Below are 26,096 nucleotides of genomic sequence, written 5' to 3'. Positions count from 1 at the left end.
GCCTTTTATCATCGTAAATAGTCTTTTATCCTCTTAAGTAGAAATAATAGATTATTCTGATCTTTGAAATTCTCTTAAGAAGGTATGCAACTTCAAGAGCGTACCTCAAGTAATAGAAGCATTTGTTTATCAACATGTATCACAGTTATTAATTTTATGGAGTAAAATACTGTGTAATTGTTATCACTAAAAATTCTAGCAGCTCCTGCCATTCCTTAAAAATTAATGGAGAAGCCATGCTAATTTTGTGGATCCTATGGAAAACTGTACCCAAAGATAGACACTGTGACACCAAAGATAAGTGGCAGTAGCAGGCTACAGATTTTTAGCTCTGTGCTGGTCCAGTAAGCCCTTATTATACAATTACCCTTTCGTCTTCAAGGAATTTTTCCTTTTGCTAATAAATCATACATATCTGAAGAATTCACTCTTCTGATTCGATATATGTGACTTTTGGAACATATTTTTTCCTCTAGTATTTTGTGGGATCCCTCATTTGTATTCTGAATTAAAAATGAAAAGGTAGTTGGGGCGTCTGGGTGGCCCGATCAGTTAAGCGTCCAACTTCAGCTCAGGTCATGATCTCACGCTTCATGAGTTCGAGCCCCTCATCGGGCTCTGTGCTGACAGCTCAGAGCCTGGAGCCTGCTTTGGATTCTGTGTCTCCCTCTCTCTCTCTGCCTCTCCCCTGCTCACGCTCTGTCTCTCTCTCTCCCTCTCTCTCAAAAATAAATAAAAATTAAAAAATTTTGTTTTTAAAATGAAAAGTTAGCTTTTATCCTTCACAGTAATCCAAATGATTTGCCCAAGACCCAATTTCTGACCTCTTTGGACTTGTAAGAACTGGCCAACTGTTGTCAAATGAATCTTTTAAATGACTTTCACTTATACTTCACTGGGAATTTGTGATTATGATAGCAAATTCAGTTTTGCTTAGATGTATGGTTTCTCAAGTTGAATGGTTTTGCCATATTTATCAAGCGCCGGTAAGTAGGTTGATTATACATGATTCAGTAAGCAGAAATACTGTATTTTTTCTTTGCCCTCCTTGTTTTACCAAAATCTTACATATAAATATCACTTATCTTAGTTTTCTTAATCATCAGTTGCATAGTAGTTGTTTTATTGTTTGTTTAGCAGTGTCTTTGTTTTAATTCGCGAAAGGTCACGCACTAAGGTTTTAAATAGTCTGTGGAGATAAGGTTCTGTTTCTCACATGTCTGGGTAGCACAGGTCAAGTCAGGAAACAAAGGCCTTGGATGCCAGTGATAGACCACAAGGTCAAGAAGGCCGGTGACAGTGGGCTGCGGTCAGACTCGCAACAACAGTATTTGGTTGTTGGCTGATTGTGGTTTGGGAACTTCTGCACATCCAATTCCCCTGGTGCCTTCCTTTCTTCAAACAGCTTCATTCTTCCCAAGGGTTACTGGGGTCACCAGCAGCTTCTCAAAGCTGTTGACAGACACAAATGTTAAGTTGACTAAATCTTTCAGATGGAGGCAATGAGGAGAAAAGATGCCTTAGAAAGAAGCCTGTTTGCACTTTGATAAAAATTAGCGTATTCTATTCCCCTCTCAGTCACTGATAGTTCGTTTTACAGCTTCCACTGCTGTAAGCCTGTTCCTTGACACAGTAAATCAGCCCTGCAAAATGGTGGCAATCCAGAGGATTCAGGAACGCCACCTAGGAATAGTGCAGCAGGTCTGTCTCTGCTGGTCTCTGAGTGGCTGTACCAAGTCTTGTGGTGAAGCAGGTCAGAACTGTCCCCGAGAACGAGACTGGCGCTTGTTGGCACTGCATTTTTTGCCCATCTTCACATTCCTACAACGTGTTCTCATAAGGGAGTGCCATATAGCCACAGTGCTACAATGTTTCCTACTCTTAATTGCTTCCTTTGTATAAGGAGGCCTTTGGTGTGAAGTGATACCCCATGTTTGTCCAAAGTTAAATCGAGTGTCAATAAGAGCTTTTATATACATGTATTAATGAGAGCTTTTATTCTGTAGGCGCCCAGCTCTTTACAGACATTATCTCATTGTCCTTCTCCTTCACCCTGATTTATAAGAAACAGGTAGGTGGGGACACTGTCATCACTCTACATGCAAGGTGAGGGCACCAAGAGGTGAAGCGATTCCCCAGGGTTCTGGAATAAGCCTAAGCAAAGAGGGAGTGACTTAACCTTGGCTGTATTGCCCAGGTTGATCTCAGTTAAGTCTGATGTCTGCTATTTCTTGATTAAAGAAAACGGCTGCAGACCAACAAAACAAAATCCCCTAAGAAACAGTTTGTAAAGATTTATTTGTGTTTTAGGCAGTTTTGAAGTCAAGATAGTGGTTAGATAGTAACTAACAGAAAAGACAAAAGCTGCATTGGACTCTGCAGACATTCTCTCATTCTTGTCTTTCTCCCCCCTTGCAGGAAACAGGTAGGTGGGGGTAGGTGGGGGCCTTGTCGCTCCCCATGAGAGGCAGAGGCCCAAAGGGGTTGAGGACCTTCCCAGGGTCTCATTATTGGGTTCATTAATGTCTAGTATCCTAGAGGATTGCACAGAAAGTTGCATCCAATTCTGAACAAGTATTTCCTAGCAAATGAGTAGGCAAGTTTTCGGGGTCTGCTGTGACTGATGATGATCTGCTGAAATGTCTGCCCCAGGAACAGGTCAGAATCAGACCTGCTCATCTCAGATGGCTCTGTACCAAGTAGGTATAGTGAACACACATGTGTGAGTATATCCTTTAAAGAACCCAAAAGGTAACGTGAAGAGAACTTAATATTTTTATAGTCACCTATTTTCCTTTAAGAGCTCAGTTTATCCATTTGTACTCTAACAGCTTGGGCTTTGTCATAGAATTTAGTAAGAAAATAGAATTGATACACAAAAATTCAGTTTGGGTATCTTGGGCTCTTTCATATATTAATTCACATATTACATTCGTGGATATGAGGGATACCTAAATGCCAACATGTTAATGATTTTGCTTCCTCTGAAATGTTGTGGAGTTTAGTTATTATTAGATATCACTGAATATGAGAAGAGGAGAATAAGAGGACTTTCAGAAGTTGTATCAAGGGCAGGATGCTTTCAAGATTATTCAGTAGCCAAGAAGAAAAGAAAAAGAAAGAAAACCTCCCAGGATTTGGTGGTGTTTGAATCTGGAAGATTTTACCTTCCAGATGCATGTGTGTGTGCTTGAGAAGTTCTTACCCCCAACCACATGAATATTATTTTAAAATGTTAAGTGACTTACTGTTTAAGCTAGAGTAAACAGATCAGTAATATTTTTTGCACAGTTGGGCTGAATTGTGTATACACTGAAGTATTTATATTTCGTGTGGGAGGCTTGCATGAATTGTTTACTGGTTAAGATTTGCTTCTGAGGATGAGTTTTTGTGAAGAGTTGTGGTTTTAGTAACAGTTTACTTTGAATAAGCATTTAAGCAATTTCATTTTTAATTGTACAAACCATCATGAAAGGAGATCACCTCTTTGTCATCAAATTCTCTTGTTAAAATTTCCTAATGAGTTGTTGCTCTTCATTTATCAAAAGTGGTGCCACTGGGGACAACCAGCCACAGCCATCTTACATTAGGCTCCAACAAAGAATTCATCTTACAGGAAAACAAACTCAGTTGCCGAAGCTCTGCCTCAAAAACTTACAACTATTTTTCTTTTCTACTGTAACATTATATAGGAACCCTTAACTCTGTGCTCAGTTTTTAACACAGTTGCTTGAAGTGTTTTCTGAATTATGTCAGTCCAAATGAGATACTCTCTGAAAAAAAGGTTCCATATTAAAACAAGGGTGAGAAATATTGTGTCCTACCCCTCTTTTCTCAGGGTTCACAATGCCCTGTTGACCCTGCCACGCTCATTCAGGCCCTGAGACCTTTGCACTGCCTCGCTCTCCCTCTAGTCTTCACTCTGTCACTTGGGCCTCAATGGTTCTGTCATCTCCTCTGACCTGTGATTGACTGCACTGTGTAATACAGTCATCCACTCACACTCCCGTCCTTTCATGGCACTTACCACCTCCTGCTATGCCCTTCCTTTCACTCTTCTATTTCCTTTCTCTCTCTGCCATCCCCACCATAGAATATAATTTTTCTGAGTTCAGTCCCTTAGTTTTACAGGAAAATAAACATGGTATTGCTAGCACTCAGAACACAGCTGAACACTGAAAAGCCAATCAATAAAGGTTATTTGCACCTTTTTGGAAATTGGTCAAGAGTTCTTGGCATCTTTTTAAACTCCTTTATGGCCTTCATTCCGTTCTCCTTGGCCAGTTTCATCTCTGTGATTCAGTTCCATACTGGGTAGTTTCTGTTGGCCTCTCCAGAGCCCCTCTTAGTATGCCAGGCACAATCTAAATACTCAATATGTATTAGTTCATGTCATTTTCCTAATAACCCTATAGGTACATGCTATTAATACCCACATTTTACACTTTACAGAGGATGAAACTGAGGCACATAGACATAAGTAACTAGCCCAAGCCCCAGTGTTTTAGGGAGTAAAAAATAAGAGATTGTCCCTTCTACACCTTTAGTCATGCTGATTCAGAATTCCTTCCTCCCCCCCCCCCCCCACCTATCTACATCCTTATGATGGTTCAAGATCCTGGATACTGCCTCTTTCACAGAGCCTCTGCAGTCAGTCTAGCCAGCATTCTTTCCTACTTTTTTTACTCCTATTGCTCCTAGAATCACCATGACATAGTTTGTTCCTTAATTTATTCTCCAACTTATCAGCCCCTTGAGATCAAAGGTCACCCATTAGGATTTGGCTATCTTCTTGTCACATAGTGTTGGGACTACAGTGATGTAGCTTTTGTTTTATTATTTTTCGTTTTTATGTATAGAACTTCTACTGCCTAGAATTCCAAGGTGTCATCAGGTGACACAATTGCTTGTCTTACAAACCAACTGTTGAATTTCAGGCTTAACAGAACTCATATTGATGCTTGCCTAGCATTGTGCCTTGCTGTATACTCAGTAAATATTTGTCAGTGACTGTTAGACATTTAAAAATCTTTTAGTTGATTGATTTGATTTCAGTGTTAATTGTTCAGAACCAAGAAATTATGTGTACCTTAAATTCTGTGAGTCAAAGAAAATGTCTTTAAAATGGCGGGGAATAGAGATGAAGCAAATGCTCTTCTAATGCTTGTGATCTTGATACATTTAGGGAATCACCTTGTTAAGAGAAATATAGAATGGCCAGGGTTTTTATTTGGGTCAAAGAGTAATTTTAATTGTACTCTTTGAAACAGTAAAATACCTGGGTGGCAGGGATCCAAACCAAGGTGAACGGCTTCTCTATGAAATGTCCTAGGGCAGGTGTTCTCAGGTCCCTTAAAGAGTCAAAGATACTGAGAACTGCTTTTTAAGCAACAGGACTTATTCTGTAGTGAATAGACAGGTGTTTACTTGTCCAAGGGGACTTGGGGCTGTCTTTTACAAAAGCAGTTCCCTGTTTATATTGTTTAGATGATCTGTTCTGCCCTTGATAGCCGCCCTTTGCCCCTTTCTTTCTTACTGGTGCAAGGAACATGGCTCTCAGTGTATTCTGCCTGCAGAAACACAGTGAAGCATCTGTCATCAGAGGCTGCTCATCATCACGGAGTTGTGCAACTCATTTATGTTGTCAAGTGTAAAATAATGGGAACCTGTGTGTTCCCAATAATAAGTGATGTAACACAGAGCTAGCTTTAATGTTGCCTTTCAGGTGACTTCAAAACCTACCTCTTCCAGTTCTCAGATGTAAGGCTTTAGTCAAAAGCAGTGTAGAACTTTTTTCCCCCAAAACTATGTAATTTGTATTTGTTCTGAGCCTAACTTATTTACATGTGGTTTGATTATATGGATAGCTTTGGCATAATTTTTCTTGCCTGAGGAGGGAAGAGAGAGGTCAGAAGTGAAGATAGTGCATCCATTCACTAATTCCATGAATGTTATTTGAGGATCTGCTGTTTGGCAGGCATTGTCATGGACAAAAGAGGCATGGTGAGAGAGGGACAATTTAAAAAGAACGTACATTAATAAACTTTGATAGGTGCTATGAAGAAAACAAACATGTTACAATACAACATGGGTAGACTGGGTCAGGGTCCTCCTTTCCAAGGAGACAAAAAAAACTGAAGCCTGAAGGCTGATGACACCATCTTGAGGAAAAAAAGGAAGGGAGAAAGGCTCCAGCTCAGGGAAGCTGGCAATGTGTGCACATTTTTGTTAACCGATTATATGGTCCTAAAAATTGAGGTTAAAAATCACTATTTCTATGGCTCTTGTTGTTAATATGTCACAGCTTCACTGCCCAGCTCCTTAAAATTCAAGATCAACTCCCAGTGAGTAAGATACAACGAAGTTTGACCTCATTCTTGATATTCAAACACAGGATATCACAGTATTTTCTTTAATACCAATGTTTAACACCCTCCCACTTGAACTTTGGGGCAAGTGACTAGAAAGAAAGGACCTGGAAAAGCTGTCAGGGTAGTTTCTGTTATAGGTATCAGAAGATTAAATGCACATGGTTTATTGATTTACATAACTAGTATGGGGTCAGGCAGTTCCACGGTGGGTTAAGGGCTCCAGGGTCTCTGTCCTTCCAGACGGTCATCATTAGCCCCTTGTGGTCAGCATGGCTGCAGCAGTTTTGCGCATTTCCTTTTGACATAATGGCAGCCATTGAAAGAAGAGGCGTATTTCTTCCTGTGTGCTTCTTTTTAGAGATGAGAAACTTTTAGCTAGAGCATCTCCCCCTCTCCCACCCTCATTTCTCCAATCTCACTGGCCAGGGCTCCATCACAGGTCTCTGGCTATACTAATCACCATCCAGGAGATTGGGACCACTCAAATTAACTTAGATCACTCACCCCTGAGTTTGGGGAGGTGGTCACCTTGGGGAGGTGGTCACACTGAGGGGTGAACACCCAGCAAAATCAGGGGAAGCTCTGCAAGGAAACAAAGGGGAATAGACCGGAGGAGCCCAGGCCTCAGTATTACTGATGAGGGCCGAGTACACAGCTGTTACAGGATGCTTATGCTTTCTCTTGCATATTTAGTGATTGGCTGTTCCCAGCATTTTGGGGTGAAATGGTGAGAAGCAGAGGGTTTGGTGAACTTCAGTGTTAAATGACATCCTCAGCCTTACTAGTGCTTTCTACCATATCAGTAAGGTGGTATCAGGCACAGGATGCCTTGACTCATTTGCAGTAAACCTTTTTTTTAACTTAGAAATGTCTTATCATAAAACATATAAGCTAAATGAGGAAGCATATACAATGTATATATATAGTCTAAAAGAATAATAATAAAAGTCATACCTGTTTCTAGTATCTTTGAAGGTTCCCCACATGACCCTCCCTAGTCGTATTCACAACTATCCCTAGAAGCTAACACTACCCTGAATTTCAGAGTTAATCCTTCTCTTGTCTTAATGGTTTATATATGTGTGTTTCCCTAAGTTTATATCTCAAACTTTTTTATGAATCAGAATCACCTGGAGGGCTTAAGACACAGACTGCTGGACCCTAACCCCAAGGTTTCTGACTCAGCAAGTGTGGAGTGAGTCCAAAAATCTGCATTTCTAACAGTTTCTCAGGTGACGCGGAAGCTGCTGGCCAGGGACCACCCTTTGAGAACCCCTACCTTGGCAGAAGACTGCTGAGCTTTTTGCCTGTTTATAATTGGAAGCATACTTTATGTATTCTTCAACTTGGCTTTGTTTTAGCTTAGCATTATGTTTTTGAGATTCATCTTTGGTGATAGGGTAGCTATGAGTCATTCATTTTCACTATTGTATAGTATTCTCTTTCTGTTGAATCTTTACTCACAGCCCTGTGAGGGCAAAGGAAGAGAAGTGGGAAGCAAATTGCTTACAGCACCAACAAAAGCAATACCACACCCATCAAGCATCCAGCCCCAGCGACCCCTGGCTCACATGTTCCGACGTTGTTGCTGTCCTTGGAAAGAAACATTCTGAGGTGTCACCTGAGAGCCCTAGGCTCTCCAGGGGGTTTAGGAGGCTTGAGGAGTACCCTGCAGAGCGGGGCCTGCAGACCTTCCAGGGCCCATTAGTATAAAATAGACCTTTTATAACATTGACCTCCTCTAATCAAATCAGGATAGAAGGGAAGGTAACAAACGATATTTGCTTAGAATGAGCTAGACACTTTGTTGAATAAGTTGATTACAAAGGATCAGAAGGACTGAACTTCTGAAAGTATGAAAGAAATATGTTCTCTTTGAACTCTTCTCAACAGCCCTATATGGCATATATTTTTATATTTGTTTATAAAACATGTTAAGAAACTAATCCAAAGTCACAAACCTAATACAAGGCAGAGCCGGATTTTAAACCTGTGATTACAAATCGTTGTCTTTTCACTTTACATTGCTGCCTCCCTGGGACTGAAACACAGGCCTGCCCTATCCTTGGCATGTATCTGACCACCTGAGACACACTCCCTAAGGCATTTCCACTTTCTCTGAAAGCTGGTTCCAATTAGTGTTACCTGAACACTGCAAGCAGCTTTCATGGTTCCTTCCATAATTAGTTGGAATAGATGTAACATTAGAAAAGAGTGGGATACGTTGATACATTGTACTCTCTTTGTTGAACTTGAATGCCTGACAACTGACCATATTGTCTTGTGCTTTTGTCCTACAGGGGATTTCCAAAGAAAGTCAATAGAACCGCTAGAATAGCTTCTGATGAGGAGATTCAAGGCACAAAGGATGCTGTCATTCAAGACCTGGAACGAAAACTTCGCTTCAAGGAGGACCTCCTGAACAATGGCCAGCCGGTATGGAGAGACAGATTTGGGGCTTGTACTTGGAATATTAGCTACCCACATCAGAGAGCTCTTCCCTGACTTAGGTTCTTGCAATCTGTCCATGAAATGATTTCATTACCCCTAAACCTCAGTGTTCTTCTTAGCATTATGGCCTGAATCTGGGGGAAAGGGAGGAAAGTAGAAAGCCTTCCCTCTACTCAGCCTTCACTGTTTCCTCCTATTCATGAAAAACATTCTGGGAGTGAAGATAGCAAGTTGGAGATAAAGAGGAAAGGCTGATTTTAAGGTGGGGAGTAAAACAAAGGAGGAATTGCAACATTACAAAGAAAAAGGAACAGACCTGGGCTGGGTAGGAGGGGGAAGGCATGCTCTGGAATGATTTGTATCTAAGACATGTATTCTAAGACATGTACTGCTTCTACACAAAAACTATCTTCACTAAGGAAACAACCCCTGAAGTCTAAGACTGTCCTACTAGACCATAAATAGATAATGATTCAGTAATGAAGGAGTAATGCTTGTTCTACAATATTGTTCTAGTTTGTCAAAGCCAGACAACTAAACTCAAGAAAAAAAAAAAAAAAAAAAGAATTACATTTTAAGGGGGCAGAATTGTAGAGCAGGTTTAGTATAGTATCTGTACGGTAGATTTGGGGCACCTGGGTGGCTCAGTCAGTTAAGCATTCAACTTCTGGTCATGATCTCACAGCTCATGAGTTTGAGCCCTGTGTCAGGCTCTATGCTTACAGCTCAGAACCTGGAGCCTGCTTCCGGATTCTGTGTCTCCTCTCTCTGCCCCACCCCCACTCATGCTCTTTCTCTGTCTCTCAAAAATGAATAAACATTAAAAAAAATTAAAGATAGATAGATAGATAGATAGATAATTCCTCCATTGGACTTAAATGTTTTCTCATCAGTTGTTTTTTTTTTTTTTTGTTTTTTATTGACCCTCCTCTTACCACATCCAGGTTATTTTTAAGGGGACAGGAAGAACAAGTCTCGCAAATAAGATTTCCCAGGTGAAGGAAAGGAGCCTTTTGTGGCTTTATTTTGGAATTGCCACTGGAAAAATTTGCCTGGCTCTTAAGTAGAAGAAAAGGGCGTCTTTGTATAAAATCTCCCTCTCAGATACCTTTTTCAGAGTAGAAAGCTCTCTATGTTAAATATGTTTTCCAGGAATTTTAATTATCTCACATTGATAAATAAAAATGTGAGAACAGACCATGTTTGATTAGAAAGGTGGAGGATGGAGGAGGGGTGCTGAATGCTGCTTTTAATTATTAGGGCATCCTAATCTGAGTTCAGGAAGATTAAAATTCTAATGAGATCTTGTGTTAGTCATTCATTTCATTGAGAATAGAAGATTTTCACAAAGGGGAAATATTTTTTCCCTGAAATAAGTAATTGCATGTGTAAATACACATACGCAGGAAGCTTTCCCTGCTCCGTCAATGAAAGCCTTTGAAAGATTAAAGCAAATACTTACGGGAACTTATTCAAGCCAGGTAAAGGCATTTCTCCAGTTTTTTGGGTTTTTCTGGACCTTTGTTTAAATATTCCTTATGGGCTAAGATTCTCTTGGTTAAAGAGTCTTAAGACTTCTATAGGCTGTGATATCATACTGTGTATATTATGTTATATATTTATATTTCTTTGTTTAGCAGTGAATGACATTCACACGTCCCATGGATTTCCACATTTGAGAGTTTAAAAGGACAACTTTTTCCTAGTGTTGCATATTATTCTGTTACTTATTTTTGTCCTCTGTAGACAGGGCTTGGATAGCCATATAGCCTAGTGGTTTAGAAACAAAACTGAAGTAAATCTGGCTTTTAATGGTAGCAAGTACATTGTGGGAAAGGAGTTAGTATAACTAGTTGATATTTCTGCTTATAAGAAACAGAGTGGAAAATATTCCACTCCTACCTTTGATATTGCTACAGCTCTCCATGAAAACATTAGAGGCATTTAAGAGAGCAGGTATTTAAAACTCCTTTTGAAAACTTGAATTCAATGATTCTTTAACAGATGTGAGAAAATTAATTTAAATAATAACATAGTGGCCTGAGGCAGCCCATGCACGAAACACCTGCCTCTACCTCTTCTTGTCTCCTGCCTCTTCTTCAGTAAATGAAATAATTTGAACTTCGGGACTGTTTGTCATTTGGCACTGACTTGTTTCACTTCCCGGTTTCAGCTGGGACTAGAACCAGCAATTACTGGAAACTGTAAATTTATTCAACATATTTTCCTGATTAGAGAGTTTCCAATAGAATTTGCATCGATGTTCAGAAGTTTGGAAGCTTACTGAAATAACTTGTCTATTTTTTCTTTTAAGATTCCGTCTTACTAATTCTCTCTTTTGAATAAAACACTTGTTTGTAAAATGCCCTTCGTGGGACAGAGGGTCTCTGAAAGTTCCTCCTAGAACTGTCAATTCTAAGGTTTTTTAGGACCAACACTCAAAAGCAGGAAACAGCCCACTGGACAGAACAAACACGTTGGCATAAGAACGGCCCCGCAAATATGTTTTGGCCGGATCCAGAGCACTGGCTGCTATACGTGAAAACTTTACCACTTTCTCTGCCTGATGGGCAAGCAATCTGCATCTGAGTAGAATCTCGAATTGTGGAGATTAGCTTTGGCAAGCGTCCCTCACAGTCCTTTTGCTAATTCAGCCATGTGCAGTCATTCTCTGTGGACTATTTGCCTACCTTCACCTGCCACACAGACAGCCTGGGAAGTGCCTTTAGAGGTGAGAACCCTGAAACAGAGAGGATCATCACTGCCAGCTGGTCTAAAATTCCTTATCAGAGGCTTGGAGCTAACCAGGCTGTTTTGAAGCTGTGGATGGTTATGAAAATAACCTTTCCTTAAAAAAATACTTTGCTATTTGAATATCTCTTTTGTCTATATATTTACCATTAAAGATTGGTATATGACACATATTTCCTATGTGGTTTCTGCCTTGTTTGCTTATTATATTCACCTTAAATTTGTGCTGTATCAGTCAGTGGCTCTCAAGATTAGTTACCTCATATCCCAACACTATATTAAGCCACAAAGACCAGAAGGAGAGGTGACAGACTGAACAACTGAAGGAAGGGAAAGAAAGAGACTCCTTTTATATATAGGTATCTGAAGGTTGAGGGGAAAATAGTTACAGAAAATATCAAAACTCATTTTTTAAGATTCTTTTTCAGGGTGCCTGGGTGGCTTAGTCAGTTAAGCTCTGACTCTTGATTTCAGCTCAGGTCATGATCCCATGCTTTGTGGTTTCATGCCCCATGTCGGGCTCTGCGCTACTCACAGCATGGAACCTGCTTGGGATTCTGTCTCTCCCTCTCTCTGCCCCTCCCCTGCTCACATTTGCTCTCTCTCTCTCAAAATAAATAGATAAACTTTAAAAAGTGTTTGGGGCATGTGGGTGGCTTAGCGGGTTAAGCCTCCAACTTGGTTCAGGTCATAATCTCATGGTTCGTGAGTTTGAGCCCCACGTTGGGCTCAGTGCTGACAGCTCTGGAGCCTGGAGCCTGCTTCAGATTCGGTCTCTCTGTCTCTCTGTCTCTCTCAATTCAGTTTAAAAAAAATGAATAAATAAAATTCTTTTTCATCAGGCAGTATATAATTATGACTTTTCTAATTTTGTCTTTTTTGTGACTTACTTTGTCTAGAGGTTAACATATGAAGAAAGAATGGCTCGTCGATTACTAGGTGCTGACAGTGCAACTGTTTTTAATATTCAGGAGCCAGAAGAGGAAACAGCTAATCAGGTACTGTGTTCATCTGGACTTTTTTTTTTTTTTTTTACGTTTATTCATTTTTGAAAGACAGCACAAGCAGGGGTGGGGCAGAGAAAGAGGGGGACACAGAGTCCGAAGCAGGCTCTAGGCTCTGAGCTGTCAGCACAGAGCCCGACGCGGGGCTCGAGCTCACGAAACGTGAGATCATGACCTGAGCTGAAGTCGGACGCTTAACCAACTGAGCCACCCAGGCACCCCCATCTGGACTTTTTAGAAATATAATAATTATTCTGTTCCCTCTCCCCATAGTCTTCATGGCCACTATTCTTGGGGCCAATTCTGTAGGAAGTAGAGGGAAAGTCAAAGAAAAGCAGTATTAACATCATCAGTCAAGGTCATAGCTAATATTTATTGAGCACATACCATGTGCCAAACAGTGTGTTAAGTGACTGCTAGAGTTACTGCAGTCGGTGATAACTGTTCTTTTTATCTTCCTGTTGATCACTTTATTCTCCCTTCAAGTATCTTTCTGTTTTTGCTGTCCTGTGCTTTCATGCAAAATCCTTTTGTGTGGAGAAACATATTTCACTGAAATTATTTGAAACAGCCAGTGAATATTTAGTCAAAGTAAACTATTTATTTATAGAAAAATTATGTCTTTATTTTCCTTCACATATACATTTATACGTCACTAATCAGCAGAAAACCTAAAATGCTATTTTTGTTCCCCCCAAAAAAGTCACTGCATGGATTTGATGTAAGCTGTTTTATAATCTGCACTGTTTCTGCTTGGAGTTTCCAAATGTAGTCTCAAGATTAAAGAAGGCTTTTTAAAACCTGTTTAAATGATCAAGTCAACTCTTATAGATGTTAAAAAATGGATCTGCCTTTAATATCTGAAGATTTTTCTGTGTTAAATATTGCTACTGCAAAAATTTCACTTAAAACTAGGTATCTTGCTAGATTCTTATTTCTGTCACTAGTCTTCACTTCTTTTTTTCTACCATTACAGGAAATTGGGTCTCCTCATGCTTCTGTAGGGAGTCCTCTGGATGGTCAAAAGGTTAATAAGCTTTTCACCTTTCTTCTCCTTCTGGTCTTTCACTGTATCTGTTATCTCGTGTTCTTTGTTTGCCTGCATATCTATCTTTCCTGCCACATCTTAATTGGAAATACTATGACCAGTGTCTAAGATCAGATGAACAAAATTACTGCAGTGTGATTTGTGTCATACATTTACGAACTTGAATTTGCTTCTGTCACTAGTGGACACTCTGAACTGTGAATTGTTTCTCATTTGTTGTACCTTTCTAGGGATAAACATGCCCATTCTTAAACTGATTCATTTGATAGTAATTAAAACAACTCATTTGCAGTTTTATTCATACTGTTGTATTTCTTCCCTCAAGACGACAAACTTTTTTTAAAGGTTGAGTAACTTCTTTAAGGAAAACCTAGCTGAAACATCTTTTATTTATAATTAAATAGAGAGTATTTTCTAATGGGCTGCCTTGTGTTCACTGTGCTTTGTAAGCAAGAGAACTGTAGGGTCCTCCTTGATCACCACAGGATGTTGATGGGTACTTTGTTTTTGTCTTTTTAATCACAGTTTTGACTAGACTGCCAATCCCATTTTTCTTTGAAACATTGGTGGAGAATAGTTCCTAATAGCTGCACAGCTGAGGAGGAGTTCAGAGGCTTTGTGGCCGAGGACTGTTATGAGTGAAAAGAAATGCCATTTTTCCCATTATTCATTTGATAAAATGCTATGTAATATTGCAGCTGCTGGCCACATGTACTGTTACCCTTCTGAAGAGCTGCAGCACCCCCCCCCCCTCCCGCATCAGCTTTTACTCTACAGAAAGAAATCAGTGTTCCATCAGGTTTTATTCTTATGAACAGTTTGAGAATATAAAGCTGTTGCCTTTTTCTTTCTTTCCCCCTACCCCCCAAGAGACAAGAGAAAGAAATTCATCTTCATAGTTTTTTGGGGGAGGAGGATGATAAGACTTGAAGACAATTTGAAATATCATATATACTTACTTCCAGATGTTTTTTTGTTTTATATGGGACTGAGTTGGGCTCAGACTTGTTTTTAAGCTCCATGGTAAAAATATCACTGTCTTCTGAGTGCCTTATTGGAGGGGAGGGTAAGACTCATGAGACACACTGTACCACAAGAAACTGAGGTTGCTAACATGACCTTTATTTTTACCTGATGTAGGAATACAAAGTCTCCAGCTGTGAACAGAGACTCATCAGTGAAATCGAGTACAGGCTAGAAAGGTCTCCTGTGGATGAATCAGGTGATGACGTCCAATATGGGGATGCACCTGTGGAAAATGGAGTGGCACCGTTCTTTGAGATGAAACTGAAACATTACAAGATCTTTGAGGGAATGCCTGTAACTTTCACATGCAGAGTGACTGGGAATCCAAAACCAAAGGTAAGCTAAAAACATGGCTTTTTAAGAGTCCTGTTTTCTGAGGAAAAATTAGGCTTCAAAAGTACAGCATGTATAATAGGAGGAAGAGATACAGACTACCTTTCTCAGTACCCATGATGTAAAATGTTTAAAGTACTATTAAGTTCAAGGCCTTCCTCAGGAGGCATTAGAAACCAGAAAGAGCAGAAGAAGGGTAGAGTTTGGGTTCGAAGAATAGAATAGGAGAATAACAATTAAATAATTGACAAGGAGCTTTTCATACACCTACATCATTTATTCCTCATGTGATATTATCAGTGTCACTCCCAAATTACTGATGACTGAACTACGCTCAGTGAGGTTTAATCAACTTGCCCAAGGTCAGGGAGCTGGTGAGTGGCCAGGCTTGAACACGAACCCCATGCTGTGTACCATACAAAGAAATAAAGTTTACCATGGATTATAAAAACTTCAGGTCTTTAATCTATAAAACCAAGCCTTCCTGTATTTATAAAGGGGCTAGAGGCCAGAATACTGTTGAGAAAGGATAATCAAAGGAACTTCTGACACTCAGGTAGTCTAGGCTGACCTAGATGGGAGCCCTCTTTCTACAGATGCATGGAAATGCTAGATAAAGCATTGCCCTGTCTCTAAAGGGAGACAAGAATAACTAACTGCTCACTAGCCCAGAAAACAATGCACAGATTACACTTTTCCCTAGAACTTGGGAGAAAAGAATAAAAAAGATACCCATGAGAAACTGAAACTCCAAATTTACTTTAACACATGATATGGAGCCAAAAGCTGAGAAATTAATAGGAAATTTAGTCCAGGATGGATTAAAATCCTTAAGTTTCTGGCAGAAGCAAGCAAAAACTGCCCTATAGAACACTCTCACAGTTTGGGGCATATCAAACTTCTGTAGAGTAAGAGGGAGGAAAAAGAAATTCACAGTAAAAACTTACAGACCATAGGAGAAAATAAGCAACAATAAGGAGAATCAATAGCACAAGAAACAAGACAATAGAAGCTTAAGTATTGTGCAGTGTTGGGTAATCTTAAGCAAACTGTAAAATACCTGTGTTTAAAATGATTGAAACAATGTTAAAAGAAATAGAAACTTCAATGAAAAAAACAGGACAGTACCAAAGGCCAGGCAAATTTGTACAATAAGCATATAGAAGGGAAAATACACTCACTGAAATTAAAAGTTTAACAGTGGTGTCATAGAAAAAAGAGCAAAGAAAATAGCCTTAAAATTTTACATATGTATCCCCCTGCTAATAAAATGAGACTTTTAAAGTAAACTGTTGTTAGAGAAAACTTCTTTATTCTTGACATGATTTGGATAATTGCTGTGTATTCACAAATATGATATCCAATGCACATACTAAAAATAAATTTGCAGCTTATGAATGAAACTCAACAAGATATTGTTGTTTCCAAATATCTTAAGCTTCCAAAATATTCACAAATCCCTTGTTATTTTTAAATCTTACTCAAGGCTTAAGATCATTGCTTAAGTTCTAAGATCACCGATTCTTATTTTAAAAAACACCATGTTCACCAGAAAGATGAGCTGTTGTTTTTAACATAATTTTGCATTTCTGGTATGAATTTCAATGTTTCACAGCTTTAAGGCTTAATTTTTTAAGAACGTTTTATTGTTAGATTTTCTTCTTCACCTTTCCTTCCTCCTTCCCCTTCCTTCCTCCTGTCCTCACTGCCGCTCTTTTCCTTCCCTCCCTATCAAAGTGTGGAATATTCAGCATGTTCCAAAAAATACATCCTTTCTTTTAGCTTATGCTTTTAAAAAAAAAAAAATTCTGCCTTTTACATGCTTGTTCTGACTGAGACATGAGAAGGTTGAAAGGCGTTTCTAGTTCACCCTGTTTTCATCTTGTATATCCTCCCCTTCCCTCTCCATCAACAGTCTTGGTAAAATTGTTGGACTGTTTCCTAATTCTCATTTGAAAGTTGTAGTCCAGATATAGCAGAGGTGAGGAATAGGATTAAAGGAAAGAAACAGTTCTGAAGAACTGGCATAGTGGCCAGAATGCAAAAGGAGGAAACTGTGTTCTAATCACAGCTTCTGGGTTCCATCAGAAATAATAAAACCACCAAGCAGAGAATGATAATTATGAAGTATCATGCTTTACATAATTTAATTTTTAAGACTGAGAGTTATTAGTCTAGTTGGTGATTCATCTTTAGTTCTGCGGATTAACAATACAGGCTGTAAATTTAGAGCTAATTGAAAAATGGGGGTTGGAAGAGTTACAGCAGTCAGATCCCGATTATTCATGCCCTTATTTAGTGCTATATATTTCTAGCCTGTCCTTTCTTAGAAATGTATGCTTTGGAAAGATTTTTCAGATTCAGAAGCTTTGATAGAGAGTTGAATTTGAATGCCAGTTGTGGTCTCAATGTGCATTCTGATTTACATTAAGGAAGAAGCTCATTTTAAAAACTGAAGGCTCTAAAGGAGGTTTCTTCTGTTAGGAATGAGTTAGGAAAGCTTGAGTTTGCAAGGAACACAGATGACAACAGAGAACTTGTTGTGGCTTTAGAGAGGGGGATTTGTTTAGTTCCCTAGCCAGAAGTCTGGAGGCGGGCTGATGGCAGGCGTTAGTTCTGCATCTAGGCCATGGTAGGGCTGCTGACACTGTGATTCATCATGATGGCCCTGTGTCTCAACCGTCCAAAATAATAACTAAATCATGAGGGATCCGCCGGCCAGTGATTTTATTTAAAGATGACAAAAGGTAGGAGGACCTAGGGAAGAGGTAACTGGACCATTTTAAAATGTGTTATTTAGTCCAGATTTATTTTTTACTTTATTCTTCACATTTAATTTTCTATCAAACCAAGTTAAAATATTATTGAAAATTATTGTAAGTTTAAATACTACTGTGTTTTTTCTTAACATAGTGGGGAGAACTGACAAACACTCAACTTTGAGCATATGCTCCTTGGCCCAGAATGAAAACAGTAGGCCTCCACCCACCACCAACCCTTAACTGTTGCTCACTCCTCACTGCCATTTTGTCTAACACAGTTCAGTGGAATGGAGTAAGGAGTCTGTTACTGTTCTCTAAAATAACCTTTTTGGGGCACCTGGGTGGCTCAGTCAGTTAAGCATCCAACTTTGGCTCGGGTCATGATCTATCTCACAATTGAGTTCAAGCCCCGCGTTGGGCTCTGTGCTGATAGCTCAGAGCCTGGAGCTTGCTTCGGATTCTGTGTCTCCCTCTGTCTCAAAAATTAACATTAAAAAAATTTTTTTAAATAAATAAAATAAAATACCTTTTTACCTTTACAAGTAATATTTTTAATTCAGTACATTTGAAAATAGAAGCAAAAATGGAAAATGCCTGTGAAGCCACCCCAGAAGTTATTACTGTCAACGTTCAATCTAGATCCCTCCAGATAAATAATATGTAAAAAAATATGTCAGTAATATGTGAATACCTACTTACATACATACTTTTTAAAATATAAGGATGTATCATTTTTTAATTTTTTTTTAACGTTTATTATCGAGAGACAGAGACAGAGCATGAGCAGGGGAGGGGCCAGAGGGAGAGGGAGACACAGAATCTGAAGCAGGCTCCAGGCTCTGAGATGTCCGCACAGAGCCCGACGGAGGGCTCAAACTCACGAACCGCGAGATCATGACCTGAGCGGAAGTCGGACGCTTAACCGACTGAGCCACCCAGGCGCCCCAAGATATATCATTTTTAAAAACTAAAATAGAATTAAACCTGTTTCTCACGTACTTTTTTCACTCAAAAATCAATTTCCTGTTCAGATGTTCTGTTTAACATTTTAACATGAAAACTCAGATCAGCTCTGCAGATCACACAGTTATTCCTTATCAGTCCCCCAAACAGAGTAATACTACACACATCCTTAATCTTTAATCATTGTTTCCTTTCACAGATCTATTGGTTTAAAGATGGAAAGCAGATCTCTCCAAAGAATGATCACTACACCATTCAAAGAGATCTTGACGGGACCTGCTCTCTCCATACCACAGCCTCCACCCTAGATGATGATGGCAATTACACAATTATGGCTGCAAACCCTCAGGTAAAGATTAAGGGTATAGGTCTGGCTTCAGTTCTGTGCATAGTGTTTACAGGCATTTATTTGAAGAAAGGAACTGTTTAATTAAAAAGGTGGAATCTTATTTCTTTGACTTGAAATGATTTTCCCAAATTTTACATCCATCTGGATTTCAGAAGATAGAAAAATTCTTTATTAGTATCTATTTCATCAGGTGTTTTTCACATGAGTAATTCCAGTGTAGACGTGCATTCTTTCCACCAATGTTACTGAGGGCCTCATAGGTACACTTATGCAGGTGATGGGGTTGCAGTGCTGGACAGAAGAAAGTCCTGAGATAGAAAGTAAGCCAGTAAACAAATACATAAATAATATAATTTCAGATAGGATTAAGTTCTATGAAGGAAAAAAAAAGGAGAAAAGTGTAGTGAGTGACATATATCAATAGGCTGTAGTAAAAATCCTCAAAAAAGTAAGATATTTAAAAGAAATACAGATACACTTAATTCACTGGAATTTAAGTCGTATATAAGTGTACATAAATTATAATTTTGATAGCATCTACATATGGCATTCAGGATTATTTGTTTCCATCCAAATGTTTTCTCTTGTATTTGCCCTTAGATTTAGGGTCAAAAAACCAGCTGACTCCTTTAGAATTTAACAGGCAGCTACTGGTACCAAGTCCCCAGTTCAAGCCTGCAGATTCCTTTTTGAGTACTGTATATATTTGATACACTTTGCTGGGTACAGAAGATGCAAAAGTGAGTAAGGAGTGATTCTGTACCTTAAGACCTCCATGTGTGACAGGGTAATTTTACAAAGTCAGCAGAAGTCACTTTAAAAAAAAAAAAAAGAAGAAGCTAAAATTAACAATTATAGAACTAATGAAGATTGTCCAGTTATGTTTTTTAAATCTCTGATCTATTTATATCATTCCATATTTCATTATTCCTTTAGAAGGAAACATGAAATGTTAGAAAATGATACAAATAATTTCAGCAAAGCTTATAGACCTCTAACAGTTTGTGCAATGTTTGTCCTAATATTACATTGTCATATAAACATCTGTTTCTGCAATACAACTAAGATTAGAATGGAACTCGAATTCTCCACAAATGAGGTTGTGAGGGAGCACAGCCGACTTCACTGTCACAGTTTCCATGGTAAATATGCACTTTCTCCAGGTTCCAGTTTTTCAATCGGTGAATACATGACCATCACCTTGAAAAATAGTCAAAAGCGCAACTCTTATTGAAAGTTACATTTTAATACTTATTTGTGTTCATATTTGGAGGATTTGAGGGAACAGAAGTGCAACTTGCTTTTTTTTCTTACTGTATTTTCAGTATGTTTCCTTGAATATTATTAACAAATTTCAATTCTCAATTTTCTGCCTTTAATTAAAATAATAGAGAACTCCACAAAATCCAAACTTTTTCTTCATGCTGGGTCCTTTGTTCCTCTGTCCCCTAGAAAGCCTGGGATATATTATGGAGATCGAATTAACTGTGTTCCAGCACTCCCCAGTGCTGGTCCCGATGTTAATTTTGAGGCATTTTTCCTAGTGAATGTTTTAAACTGTTACTGGAGTCAGCGGTTTTATAGAACAAAGAACATAAATGTAAAATTGCAATTATGAGTCTGCTTCTAGTCTTCTTCAAATTATACTAACCTAGTTTTACATATGGAAAAGTTCTAAACGGGGAAGGACTTGCTGCTCATGGCCAATGGCAGGGTGCAGAGTTGGAGACTGCGTGCCAGCCTCTGAGCATTTAAACTACTGACAAACTAGTTGAAGTCATTCGATATCTATTGAAGTCATTAGATACAGGAGGGCTGCTGAAGATCCCCTTTGTAATACAGAAGAGGAGGAAGGGAAAGAAATAATACCACAAAGGCCAGAAATATCGGACAGGGTTGATGCTACCGAAGAGCCTAAATGTTGTCATTCAGGGGTTAAGAGCATGAACTCTGGCATCAGACAGATCTGAGTTGAATTTCTATCTCTGCCACTCACCACCTATGTGACCTTTAGCAAGTGGCATAATTTCTCTGTGCCTATTTCCTCTTCTGTGAAATAAGAGTAATAATATGGATTTAAATAATATACTTGGTTTACCTGGCATATAATATGCTTTCGGTAAAAGCTAGTTATTGTCATTATTTTAATTCAAAGACACTAATAACCCTGTCTTAAAGCAGCAGCCCTAAACGTTGGCAGGAGCCTGTGGAATCAGGATGTGAAGGATCAGTTCTGTTTCTAGATACTCCCCTACAGAACTGTTAGAGAGTAGGCAAGTCAGTTCAGGATGGAATTTCTACCCAACATGTTGCTGGTGTGTGGTCTTCTGACCTCCTGGCTTCTCCTCCTTACCACCCCCATGGGAAAGGAGTCAGGCAGCAGATGTGACCGTGCCACAACTGCCACAGCTGTGGGCTTGGGTGGAGGGAGCTGGGAGCAGGAGACCGGCCACACCCACAGCACAGCTGACGGGAGCCACACAGGAAGCTGGGAAGTGGCTTTGCTCCCAGCACGCTCAGGGCCCTCATCTCAGTCCCTAGCCCCCAGCGAATTCTGCTGCTTTAACCAAGCCCTGGGGTAAGTCCCTCCCTTAACTCTCTCTCAATCTTGGCCTCTACCCTTTGAAGAGGAGACAAAGGAATGAGAAGTGCACCAGTTTACCTCAGGTTGCCAAAAGCCCAGCCCTTCTAACAGAATGCCCATCTCACCTGGGATTTCAGCAAACAGTAATGTGACTGCCCTGGGTCTGTCAGAGGGAGCAAAAGATTCAAAGAGCTCCGAGGCCACAGTAACCAGAGCACTTCCTGATACCAAGAATTCCAACTACCTCTCAGTGTGAGTTGATCCACCCAGTATTCTAACTTAAAGAGGGTGAGGCTAAATTAAGTCTCCTTTTCTACCTAAGGACCAGGGGCAGGCATAGGAGGGGGAACTTGTGAAGAGAATCTGAGGAAATCCTAAAAGTGGGCATGCAGGCCTCAGATTGAAATTGCTGTGAGAGAATTTTTAGATTTAGGGTACTTGGTATTACATGCCATTCCAAGTCTCAGCATGTTGCCTGGTTGATTTTAGTTTCGAGAGTAAAACTCCTTTCCTCTCCTGGCGTCTTCAATACTGAGCAAGTATGTGCAAATATGCCACATGTAGGTTTTGTGAGTTATCACCTAGAAATTGGAACAAACTCTACCATTCATTAGACGGACAAAGAGGTATTTAAACCATGACAAACAGCAGACCATTATCATTTGTTGCTATAGGAATACCATAATAGAAATGTTTAACAGTGTTTTATTTCATCTCTACTTTATAACATCTTTTATTGTATATTAAAGTATTTTGCCATTTTGTAATTTGATTTAAAAGAAGCATGATAATAAGGCACTGGAAAACATTTACAGAGTCAAAGCTGAATTTTTCAGGATACATTAATCATGAAGGCATAACATACAGTCAAAAGAAAACTTAAGTTGATTCCCCAATTCCTTGATGGCATTTAGTTACCTTAAACTTTTTTTTCACATTTTAAAAGCATTCAGTTTGAAAGGGAGACCGCTCCTTCTATTTTTTTCTGGTACACTGGACTGTACATGACGTGGAATGACCAAGGGAAAGAGGAAAAGGCTGGCCTGGAAAAATGAGTTCAGTAATGAAACACAGACGGCAGGGCTTTCCTGAGCAGTGGAAAATAATTACACAAAGCAGCCGGGAGAAAGGGTGAGAACCAAGGAAAGAGAGAAATACTAAAGGTTAGCAGAATATTTTATAGAATATTTTTCCACCTGGGTTAATCTTTGGGGAATAAGAAACACGTTAGATATTATTGACTGCATCCAAATTCTACTTGGGATGGAACCCACAGCTCCAAGCACATACTGGACTGTGTATCACACGCCATGTATGCGGCTCTGGCAATTCATGAGAGACCAAAGCAGTCACATAGTTTAGTGAAACAATGAGTGATTGTGCGGTGCTACACCAAACATAATGCCAAAATGAGGATCGCACACTCGGTTTAAGACGCAAGTAAATCTAAACATGAATGTTTTACTTTTTGTTGTGTTGCTAAGTTACGCTGTGTTGCGCTTGGAGTTTGGAAGGGCTGTTTTGCAATTTGATGTTTCCTCAAGTTGCATTATGTATACAAGTGGCAAGCTTATATAAAGACCTGTGTGCCACAGTTAAATTTCATAAGCTAGGAAATATAAATGTTATTTCCATATTATACAAATAATTGGCTTTGCGTGAGGCATGAATAATCTTTACAAGCTGAATGTTTAATACATAATCACTTTAAGAATTCAAGCTTATTACTTGTTCTATAGCTTTAAACTCCGTGGATTTGTTTGGAATAGAAAAGTAACACACAGCTGAATTAAATTTAAGAAGTTGGTTTGCTTGTGTTTTGTTTTAGCATTATAAGGTTTCCTGGCTCGTTTCAAACTTTGAACATTCACTTCCATTACTCCTTCATGTGTTAATAATAAAGTAGATAGAAATGAGAAAGTTAAAAGCAAATGCAGCAGCATTAATGTCCATCAGAGCCCAGCAGTCACAAGGATTACTGGGGTTCATTTGCACATTAATATGATTAAAATTTTGTATGACCTTCATAAATAAGATGGTCAGACTTAAAAATCTGAACTTTCAATTGCATACACCAGAGGCATCCTTTCAACAGTGTTACAGTGAATTCTGGGATCTTTTTTCTAACTAAAAATATCAAAATTATGAGTTTGGGTGCTTTCTAATTTTTTTAAATGCTTATTTATTTTTGAGAGAGAGAGAGTGACAGAGCATGAGCAGAGAGGGGCAGAGAGAGAAGGAGACACAGAATCTGAAGCAAGCTCCAGGCTCTAGGCTCTGAGCTGTCGGCACAGATCCCAATGCGGGGCTCGAACTCATGAGCTGTGAGATCATGACCTGAGCCGAAGTCGGATGCTGAATCAACTGAGCCACCCAGGCGCCCCTGGATGCTTTCTAAATGCTCCTGGTCATTTACTGATTAGTAATATGTATTTAGCCAATAATACTGTATTATCAAACTAACAATTCTGCTTCCTGAAGGTCATGACTTCCCCTTTTATGTTCAGAAGTGAAAGATGGTGTAGGAGTTAAAAACGTGACAAATGGTGACATACTCCTTTTTCTTAAATTTGGGTAGTTAGGAAGATACTCTGTGGCACTATTTGTGTATATGGTTCTAAGCAGTAGTGTAGAAATCTTGAAAACACTGTAGAAATGTGTGATCTTGACAAAGCAGTATACCAACCTGTTGTTATTTTTTGGAGATGGAAGAAGAGGCAGGGTTTATCCTAAGTGGAGTCTAGTGGTTAGAGTTGAGTAGGACAACTTTTATCTCCATACCTCAAATGCAGCCATTACATAAATACAGTGACTATACCCGTGTGCTTGGCACCTTTCAAACAACAGCATAAGTTTTTCCTTTGGAGTAAATTATATCCTAATACCGAAAGAGAGAAAGAAAGAGAGAGAGAGAAGGAAAGAAGAAAGAAAACCTGTTGCATATGAAAAAATAATTTTTTTTGAAAAGAAAATGTTTTTAAAACAATTCTAAGGGATACTTCATGTCCATCTGGTTGTTATTATAATTATATCCATATTCAGTGCTATAATAATTTAACATTTTGAGTGTTTACTGTGTGCAAAACATAATACTAAGTACTTTACGCCTACTAACTCATTTAATCTTCATAAGAACCCCTGCAGGATTGATTAACTATATGGTCCTACTTTATCGATGAGGAAACTCAGGAGGTTAAATTACCTGCCTAAAGTCACTCAATTATAAGGGACAGAACTGGTTTATAAACCTAGACTGACTCCAGAGCTAAGGAGTGTCCTACAAAGGTGTCTGAGGCTCATCCCAGCATTAAGAGCACTGAGGGGCAGGGAAGACACTCATTAAAAGAGTTATTTTAAGGAATTAAAAAGGGGGGGGGGGGGGTAAAAGCATACTCAGGCAAAGTATAACCACTTGGAAAAATTTACTGCAGTCAACCAAGCTGTTGGGACCCCTGAAAATCATCCTGGTGCATGTCTGTGCATGTATAATGTCTCAGACTCACAGTAAAAATACCAGCAATGATTAATAATGGTAACTTGGTAACTTATGACATCAAGTACCATTTGATATTTGGAAGATGAATATCATCTTGGGTTACATCATTTAATCTTTACAACATCCATGTGAGACAAATATAGTGCACTGGTTTTTACAGAAGAAACAAAGGCTTGAACAAATTTGGTGATTTGGCCAAAATCTTCGGAAAGTCAAAACTCAAATCCAGGTTAGAGAAAATTTTCTTCTCTGCTTCCCCAAATTCAAGGTTAAAGATTGAATTTAACTTACATCTTTCTCTAACCACAGAAATGATAACTTAATGTTAACTTCCCTTGTGGGTCCTCTGGGTTTTACACAACGAGGAAAAATGTATACAAATTATATAAATCTATTTTAAGATATTCAGATTAAAATTATTTGCTTAAGTAGCAAAGCAAATACTAAGGAAGTCATATCCCATATCAGTACAATTTTGAAGCTATTTGTATAAAACAAAATATAAAATTCCTTGCCTTTGGCTTCCAAAAGAACCATGGATCTTACATGTTCACTTGTTAAATCAGTTACTACAATGCATCAATTGCATAATTTTAATGGGGGTCTTCTAAACAAGTCATGTCTAGATTTTCTGTAGCAGGCATAAGACTTAGAGGCGTTAGAGAAAATTAATTTTTCAGATTTCAGGCTGGCTTAGGGGGGCCTCCCAAGGGTTTGGCAAGAGATTAGCATGAGAGAACTGACCTGAACTTCAGATGCAACAAATCTAAATTAGAAATAATCCCTCTCGGGGTGCCTCGGTGGCTCAGTGAGTTAAGGGTGTGACTTCAGCTCAGGTCATGATCTCACCATTCGTGGATTCAAGCCCTGCGCCAGGTTCTATGCTGACAGCTCAGAGTCTGCTTTGGATTCTATGTCTCCCCCTCTCAGCCCCTCACTTGTGCTCCGTCTCTCTCTA

At 39.1% G+C, this 26,096-nt stretch overlaps 2 protein-coding genes across 9 annotated transcripts in view; one reads left to right on the top strand and one right to left on the bottom strand.

Annotated features, from left to right (window-relative positions):
* CBR4 (carbonyl reductase 4) overlaps nt 1-26,096 on the bottom strand; it is a 138,605-nt gene that overhangs the window by 21,247 nt on the left and 91,262 nt on the right. Inside the window, exon 5 of one of the 2 annotated variants that reach the window (XM_086703914.1) lies at nt 14,727-19,366. The exons of the other annotated variant lie outside the window; for it this stretch is intronic. Within the exon in view, the coding sequence (XP_086560040.1) occupies nt 19,245-19,366 (122 nt within the window). The 3' untranslated portion in view covers nt 14,727-19,244. Of the gene's footprint in view, nt 1-14,726; nt 19,367-26,096 lie in introns of those variants that run through there. 2 annotated transcript variants of the gene reach the window in all.
* The window catches only part of PALLD (palladin, cytoskeletal associated protein), a 406,810-nt gene that overhangs the window by 366,974 nt on the left and 13,740 nt on the right, over nt 1-26,096 (top strand). For 5 of the 7 annotated variants that reach the window (XM_086703911.1, XM_086703907.1, XM_086703912.1 and 2 more), the window contains 5 exons: nt 8,672-8,807; nt 12,473-12,571; nt 13,554-13,604; nt 14,766-14,987; nt 18,909-19,058. In XM_086703911.1, the coding sequence (XP_086560037.1) occupies nt 8,672-8,807; nt 12,473-12,571; nt 13,554-13,604; nt 14,766-14,987; nt 18,909-19,058 (658 nt within the window). The remainder of the gene's footprint in view (nt 1-8,671; nt 8,808-12,472; nt 12,572-13,553; nt 13,605-14,765; nt 14,988-18,908; nt 19,059-26,096) is intronic. The other 2 variants (XM_025921710.2, XM_086703908.1) reach the window with 1 other exon arrangement.

Source organism: Puma concolor, chromosome B1, assembly GCF_028749965.1.
Source record: "Puma concolor isolate L17-30 chromosome B1, mPumCon1.1.hap2, whole genome shotgun sequence".
In the NCBI taxonomy this organism is placed as follows: Eukaryota; Metazoa; Chordata; class Mammalia; order Carnivora; family Felidae; genus Puma; species Puma concolor.
This window is presented reverse-complemented; position numbering and strand designations above follow the sequence as displayed.